Genomic DNA, 8,099 nt, shown 5'->3' on the forward strand with positions numbered 1-8,099 from the left:
TCCCGGCCGGAGCATCAGCCCCAAACCCAGCGGGGGCAGGGAAGTGGGAATTCTGCCGCCACTTCGCCTCGGTGAAGGGTTTGAAACATAAACAGCAGCTCGTTACAAAGAGATTCTGTCAGGAAATTATTCTCCCTTCTTCGGGAGCGAGCTAAGAAAAACACAGGCGTAAGGTACACTCATCCAGGAGGGAAACTTCAAGGGCGGCTCCGGCGCAGTGAATGCGGCGTTTCACGGGGCCCCCGGGCCAGCTGCCCCAGAACAGGGACACTTTTATGTTCTCCCAATCCAGGGAACGCCCTGGGGCCAAGGATGGAGTTGGGAAAACACATCCCAGCCACCTCCGTGCCAGGGGGACGAGGCCTCCGCCTCACCCCGGGTCCCCCCGTGCCGGGCTGGGCACCCCCTGGGTGATGCCCCCTCCCTGGGTGGGAAGGGGGAGCGGGATTTGGGGAATTTTCCGTCCCCTCTGCCTTACCCGGTATTTGTTCTCGCCGATCTGCTCCACTTGGAACCTCTTGGCACATTTGCACTGGGCCACTTGCCTGGTGACCTGCCACCACCAACACGAGAGGTGAGGAACCAGGATTTTGGGAGCCTCTCCCAGTACAAATCAGCCCCAAGCAGCCTTTCCTTCTCAAACACGCTCAGTCCCAACCAATTACTTTGGCTCCAAAATCCTCTTTTAACCTGATTTTTCTCTTCCCCACTGCCAACCCGCAGCCTGAACCGCCCCCAACCCTGCTGAGCACCCCTTTTTTTGGGTGCTTCACCTCATCCTCGATCTTGTCAGCATCAGTGGTGGGTCTGTAGGCGTCCTTGTTGGGATGGAGGGCGGCCACAAACTCGTAGTAGTCGATGTAGCCGTCACCGTCGCGGTCAAAGATATCGGCCACCGCCGTCATCTCCAGCTTCGTGGTGGGGAATTCTGGAAGGAGAAGGGAATGAGGGAAGGATGAGACAGGGCTGCAGGAGCAGCGAGGTTGTTTTCCAGGCTGGCTCCAGGGACTCACTGGAAGCCAGGATGCCGTCGATGAACTCCTGCCGGGTGATCTTCCCGTCCTGGTCCTTGTCGATGCGCCGGAAGAAATCCATCACGCGGGATTTCTTGTGGTTCATCCAGCGCATGTACTTCTTCCTCCAGACGTCGAAGTCGAAGTTGGCAAACTCCTTCAACTGGAAGGAAAACCCAGGGGGAGTCAGTGAGGGAAATCTCGAAGGAGCAGCACCCACAGAACCGCCCCAAAACCCCCGCCGGGGCTGAGCTCCCGGCGCTCCCGCTCCCTGCCCGCCCTCCCGGGAAGGCTCATCTGGATTTACCCAGAGAACTCCCAGTGAGGGGCTGCCCAAACTGAATTCCCAGCAGCACAGGACACACAGCAGAGCCGACAGGCAGCACGTGGAGTGGACTGTGCATCCCAGGAGCGCGGGATGCAGCGTCCCCCACGCTGCTGTGGGGACACACAGGCAGGGAAGGTCAGCTACGGGCACACAGACACACACACACCCCGTCTGCTCGGCCTTCTGGGGATGCTTCCTCACCCCACGGACTTGCCAGGGAGGAATTCCCACCGCCAGCATCATTTTGGGCATGGATCTCCCCTCTCCCTGTCTGTCTAAGGGATTTCTTGCTCATCTTCCAGCACTCCAAGTCCCAGCCTCAAACCCTCCAATTTAAACACCCTTCTTTATCTCCCCACCCCAAAAGGACCCCCACGACCCCACCAGCTCAAGCAGCTCACACCAAGGTAAGACAACAATTTTAAGGGGTTTGGTATTTTTTTGTTTGTTTTTTCTTTTTTGGTCTCTCTCTGAACATTCTTGGGGTGAAAAGCAACAAAGAAAAAACATGGATACGAAGGAACTGAACTGACCTACAGCAAAAGCAACAGAAAACAAAAAAAAAACCACTCACTTCTGGGCATAGCTGCTTTGTTAAGCGTAAATAAAAACAAAAATTACATTAGATGGTTGGATAAAATAGAGACAGTAATTGTTTAAAACTAATTACTAGGAGGAAAGCAGGGCCTGGCTATCATTAACTCTACAGATACCAAATACAGGGGCACAAAGTTGGTTAATGTGCAGTTAATTACTGAATTACCAAAGGGTTTTTAGCCTTAACATTTTAGGAATATTTGATTTGGGCATTTCTGGGAAGGCAGCAGGAACTGTCTGGGGCAGCACTGATTTAAAATTGCTTCTTGCACCTCTCTGGGGATGAACTCCCAGCTCCCACCCTGCCCGGAGCAGCCAGGGGCTGTTACCTCCTCCAGCCTGTCCAGGGCATCGTTGAGCTTCCTCTGCCTCTCCAGGGCCAGCAGCCAGACCTGCTGCCAGCGTGCTGAGAGCTGGTTTATCCTGGGATTCTTCGTTTCTGACTGGGAGATGATGGGCATGCTTGGGGGAGCAGCCTGCCCCAAGGATTTCCCTGGAAAAAAGGGAGAGAGGGAGTTGTTCGAGGTGCTGTTCATGGGTGCAGCGAGTCTGAAGAGCAGCAGCGAAATGTGTTTTGTTGTTTGAAAAAAGGGAAAACCTCCCAGGGTCTTGCTGGCTGCTGTCCCAAGGGATGCAGTGTCCCCAGGGAGAAGGACAGGGGGACAGACAGCCCTACACCCACAGTCCCCCAGCACTCAGGAACTCGCACTGGACTCTTCAAGAAACCACATCAAAAGACCCCAAAACTTCATCCCAAAGCAACTGCAGAGAGAGAGAGAGCAGTGAGGGGCCCAAGCACCCCCGGGAACAGCACACCCAGCACAGCTGCTTTGGGAAATGCCACCCGGATTCTCCCCTCCTGACAAGTCTCAGCCGCCTTCCCGGCGGCTGCTAGCGCAGGATGCCTTGTTAATTGATAATCAAAGCTAATTAGCTTCCTAGGAGTTTCATTTCCTGCCATCCTAGGACCCAAAGCAGACGCACTGTTGCTGCGGGACTTGTCGATGAAGGGCCCGTGGGGAGGCTCAGTAGCTTTTCTTTTGTAAGTCTTCGTCACCCGGTCCACGTCCGGCTGTTTCCGTGTCATCTCCTCCATAAAGGACTGTCAAAACACAGAAAGGATAAAAAAACCCTTGGAATTTCACCATTTTTTGGCTTCCAGCCCTCACTGGGACACGCCAGGCCTGCAGAGGGAGGTGAGCATCCAGCACCAGCGACTGTGGGTTGTGGTTGAGCTGCTGCTCAACGCTGGCTTGGATTTGCCAGGGCTTGAGTTCATCCCTGGGCTGGTTTTGCCCCAGTTGGGTCCCACGCTGCTTTAGGAGGGATTTCCAAGAGAAGGCAGTGCCTCCTGCACCCAGGGAGCCAGGGAAGCATCCCTCCCCCTGCGCCTCTCCCGAGCTCAGCTCAGGGCTCACCTGGTGCTCCGAGATGAGCGCTTTGACCTGATCGATATTCTGGGGCATGGGGTCCTGGTCCCGCTGGATCAGGGTGGTCTCAGCCCACTGGATCCAAGCCAGGAGCTCCTCCAGAAGCTCTGCATTGGCCACCAGCTCGGAGAGTGCCGACTCCAGCCTCTGCTGGTGCTGCTTTGCCCACGTGAGAACCTGTTGGAAACACGGGGCGACCGTCCAGTGTGGGGAACCTGGAGCAGGAGCCACCCCTCCGAGGCCACCCCTGGGACCACCATCAGCCTGGAACTAATCCTGCAGCACTCACCTCCTCGAACCTGGCGCGGATGATGGTGATCCAGTGCTTGATGGTGGTGATGCAGTCGGGGTGGCAGGCGCCCAGGATGACCTCGCCCATCGCCACCGCCGCGTTCACATCCACCCTCTTCTCTTCCACTTTCTTCATGAACTCCTGGAAGGCCCAAAGGAATTGTTTTGTGATATTCACCCCCCTCAGCTTTGCCTGGGTTGTGTTTTGGAGCTCCCTGTTACCTTGTGGGTGTCGATGAGGGCCTGCAGGGCCTCGGCGTCGTCCGGCAGTGCTCCCCGAAAGCGCAGGGACTGCTCCGCTTCCGAGAGCCACTCCAGCAGCATGTGCACGGCTGTCCTGAACTCCTCAGCCTGCAGCAACAAGAGCACAGGCTTTTGTCAGCCCTCCCCCTCCCCAAACAGGCTGCTGGGTTCGCTCCCGGCAGCTGGAGTGACGACGGGGCTGAAAGGGGCTTTAAAAATACATAAAAAGGGGGGAAAAAAGCCCTGTTTGGGGCTGGGGTTTGGGTCCTGCAGCACTCAGGCACCTCCCTCCCCTCAGCATCAGCTGCACTGAAGAAAGAAATGTTTATAAAAACAGCACAAGTGCTGTATCCTGAGCAATCTGGTAGAGTTTATTCTGTAAATTGCCTCCTTGATGCAAAAGCTGCTTAAGAGCCTTTGACCTTTGTGGTTGGGGTTTTTTTTTATTTTCATCTTCAGTCAAGTCTCTCTGGACACTGGCAAACACCAGCCTGGCCTGTCCGATCACTGCTGTGCACATCAGTGAGATCTTTCCCATCCTCCCTCCTCAAACCAGCCTTTATCAGCTCTTTTTGAGGAGAAAGAATCAGTGACTGTCTGATATCCCCCCGCTGCTTTGCAGGGACCTCTGCAGGGCCTGGCTGGGGCAAAACCTCTTCCCTGAGCTTCGCGTGGAACAAAGCTGGAGGCCAGCAAAGCTCTCCAAGAGACTTTCCAGCCACGGTTTCCTCCTCACCTGCTTCAGGGCCTGCTCCAGGCGGGTTTGCTTGGACACAGACAGCTTGCACACCGTGTCCCAGCGGTTGCTCAGCTCCTGCAGCTGCACCTTCACCCAGGTCGTGTCGTCCCGGCTGTTCTCGATGAGCTCCCGGCCCGAGCGTTTGAGCACCTGCACTGTCCCCGTGCGCTTCCCCAGCTCCTTCTGGAACACCTGGGTGGAGGCAGCAGAAGCTGAGCAAGGTCAGGCAGCTCCGCTCCCATCACCTTCCCAGTAATGTGGAAGTTCTTCCCCTTTTTTTGCTGGTTTTTCCCTCTTTATCCCCCGCAGGAAAGCAGGACAGGCAAAGCACCGACTCCGTGTCTGCTCTTCGGCTCTTGGGGAGGACAAGCTCCACTCGGGTCTTGGAGAAGAGCTGGGAAAGCTGCTCTCACCTTGTGAGCATCCATCAGGTTCATGACCAGGTCGAGGTCCCCGTGGACAGGCTGGTCCTCAGCTAACTGGGGCTCCACCTTGTAGAGCCAGTCCACCAAAGCCTGCAGCGCATCCATGAACTGCCCGGAGAACAGCAGGGCCTCTTCCAGCTTGTGCTGCCTGGAAAACAAACATCCCAGTGAACTTCCATGGGTAAACTCACCTCCTTTTGTCCTGTCCCAGTGACCTCCAGCCACCCCATGAAACCCCTCTGGGCACACGAGTGCTGCTGGCACAGCCTTGGGGCTGGGCTCACCTCTCCACGGATTTTCCACACACTGTGTCCCACTTATCCCGGACTTCTCCCAGCAAATTGTCCAGCTTCTGAGTGTCATCTGGAAGCAAGGCTTTTTCTTTGAGGGCTCTGCCTGTCCTGATGGTGGTGTCGTAGACAGGCTGCTTCCCACCCAGAGTCTTCTGGAACTCCTGGGAAATGGAGGGAAAACAAAACTGCTTCAGAAAGCCTGACCCTGCCTCTGAGGATTCCCAGATTTTCACCCTCCCAAGAGAGCCCCTTCCACCCCGTGCCCAGCACCAGCCTGGCTTTGGCAGAACTCACCTTGTGTTTGGAGAGCTGGAGCTTGATTTTGTCAGGATCGTTGGAAATCTCCAGCTCAGAGTCCAGGTGATTCTCTGCATCCTCCAGCCAATCAATCAGCTTCTTCCAGGCTTCGTGGAACTGCAAGGCAACAGCAGCAAGCCTGAAACTTCACACTGGTGGTGTCTCCAGTTCTTTCCTGGTCCTGGCACCTCCTTGCTGGCCGTTCCTTGGGGTCTGTCACGCCCTCCCCACGCCTCTCACCTGCTTGGCTCTCTTCCTGGCATCATCAAGGGCCCGTCCCCGCTCCACCGAGCGCTGCACCACCTTCTCCCAGCGGGACTGGACGCTGACCAGCAGGTTCTTGATCAGCACCACGTCCTGCTTCTGGCTGAGGAACTTCAGCTGGTTGCCAGTCTGATCCAGCTCGATGATGCGATCCCGGTGCGCGTTCACCTCGTTGGCGAACACCTGCCAACAGCAAAGGGCGTCCCACGTCTCAGAGCAGCCGGGTGTGACCACCAGAAGCCACAGGGGAGCTGAGGTGCCACACTGGCTCCCTCCATGCTGGGGATGGAGCCCTTGGGTACCTTGTGCTCGTCGATCTGGGCCAGCACCGCGGCGAGGATGAGGCTGGGGGGTGGTGCAACGTTCAGGCTCTGCTCAGCCAGCGTCAGCCAGTTGATGAAATCCTGGAGGGAGTTCTGGAAGTCGGTGGCCAGGGCCAATGCCTCCTCCAACTTCGCCTGTGGCAGCGGGGAGGGAGAGAAAGAGAGGAAAAAACACAGCACGGAGGGTGAGAGCTCTGATGTGCAGACAGAGGCGGCCTTTGTGTCCCTGCAACAGGAACCTCATCGCCCCGGCTGGTTTGCCAAGGGGAGGGGGCTGCAGTGAAAGGCACGGCTTTCTCTCTGAACAAGAGTGGTCCCTGAAAGGGGAGACCTTCCTCGGCACACGAGCAGCTGCGTCACCCTCAGCTTCCTGGGAAAGGGATCTCCGTGGGGACAGCGCTGGCTGGACGGGGGGTGATATTCTGATGGCAGCAGCTGCAGGGCTGCACATTTATTCTGGGCCCAGGCCACCGTGGGCCTTGTTTTATCTCATCCCCGGCCAAAAGCTGAGGATGGAGTCAGCTCGGAGGAGGGTTTGGCTTGACCAACAAAGCCTGCCTTTGAGAGCTGCGGGAGGCTTCTTCCCACCTGCCTGAATTAACCCAAAGTGCCATTTCACTCTCATTTTCTGTGTGATTTAACCAATTCTGATGACTATCTAGAAAAAAAGCCCCATGTTGACAGCTTGACACCCAGCACCACCTGAAAAACAGACTCAACTTTTACAACCAAGAGAAAAGGATAAAAAAATACCCCAAAAAACCAACCCCCAGCTTTGTGTGGGAAAGCAGAGTGGGCACGCAGGGAGCAGCTGCTGTCAGGCCATGGGGCAAGGCTGGATGCATCTTTCCCTCAACATTACCTTTCTCTCCTCCATCTTGGTGCTGACCAGACTCCATTTCTGCTCCAGCAGGGCCACGCTCTGCTCCGTCTTCGAGCCGGAGCCGGAGTCGTCGCGGTTGAGCAGCATCAGCCTCCCCTTCGCCAGCAGCTGGCTGTAGACATCCTCCTTGGCTTTGAACTGGCTGTACAGCTCCTGCAGAGAGCCACCACAGAAGGGTTAGGCAGGGAAAAGCTTGGAGAGGGAACATGTCGTGCTGCAAAGCTCCAGGTGATGGGAACATGAGGTTGAGGACAGGCGAGGAAGTGACAGCAGAGCAAAACTTGGAGCTGAGAAAAGGTGGTTAAAGCATCCTGATGATTGTTCCAGGCATCAAGAGCAAAATGATCTGTGAGAGGAGACCAGAGCAGCCTCTTCTCCCCACCACACACAGAAAGGAGAAGTTTTGATGCTGATATTTCACAGGAATTTGCTGAATTAAAAGCATTAAAAAAACCCCCCCCCAAAAAAATCTCTCCTGAGAAATTACCATGTGGGCATTGAGCTGTTCCCGGGCAGTTTCTGGCAGACCTCCCGTGGGTTTTGATGCTGACAATTGGCTCTCCATCCTCGTTAGCCACAGGAGGAAGTCTTCAATCTCACCATGGAAACCCTGAGCCTGTTGGGGAACAGAGAATCGGCCCCGGATCAGATGACATCAGCCACCATTGATCATGTGCCAGGGGTAACGCTGTGTTTGCTCTGAAACCAGATAAAGAGGCAGAGCTGGATGTGCCAGCGTGCTCAGGAGGGTGAGACGTGGTGTGTCCCCAAGCCACAGCTGTGCCCGGTCCCCGCCGAGCTTCTCGGCAGGCACTGAACCACGGGAGCTACAGAAAAAACTTCCATAAAAAAAATCCCGGTGCATCCCCAACTCTATCCCCCCAAAACGAAGGGGAAGGCGGCACCCCACTGCACAGGGGGGCATTCCCGATGCCTCTTCCCAACCTGCTGGAGCGTGGACTGCAGCTGCTGC

At 56.0% G+C, this 8,099-nt stretch overlaps 1 protein-coding gene across 1 annotated transcript in view; it reads right to left on the bottom strand.

The window, feature by feature from the left end:
- LOC103616929 (microtubule-actin cross-linking factor 1) overlaps positions 1 to 8,099 on the bottom strand; it is a 138,551-nt gene that overhangs the window by 9,328 nt on the left and 121,124 nt on the right. Inside the window, 17 exon segments of the mRNA XM_017736104.1 lie at positions 479 to 553; positions 774 to 928; positions 1,014 to 1,176; positions 2,268 to 2,431; positions 2,923 to 3,040; positions 3,357 to 3,545; positions 3,658 to 3,801; positions 3,882 to 4,010; positions 4,639 to 4,833; positions 5,055 to 5,214; positions 5,351 to 5,520; positions 5,654 to 5,773; positions 5,897 to 6,103; positions 6,223 to 6,378; positions 7,106 to 7,279; positions 7,614 to 7,742; positions 8,072 to 8,095. Of these exon segments, the coding sequence (XP_017591593.1) occupies positions 479 to 553; positions 774 to 928; positions 1,014 to 1,176; positions 2,268 to 2,431; positions 2,923 to 3,040; positions 3,357 to 3,545; positions 3,658 to 3,801; positions 3,882 to 4,010; positions 4,639 to 4,833; positions 5,055 to 5,214; positions 5,351 to 5,520; positions 5,654 to 5,773; positions 5,897 to 6,103; positions 6,223 to 6,378; positions 7,106 to 7,279; positions 7,614 to 7,742; positions 8,072 to 8,095 (2,472 nt within the window).

This window comes from Corvus brachyrhynchos, unplaced genomic scaffold, assembly GCF_000691975.1.
Source record: "Corvus brachyrhynchos isolate BGI_N302 unplaced genomic scaffold, ASM69197v1 scaffold65, whole genome shotgun sequence".
Classification (NCBI taxonomy): Eukaryota; Metazoa; Chordata; class Aves; order Passeriformes; family Corvidae; genus Corvus; species Corvus brachyrhynchos.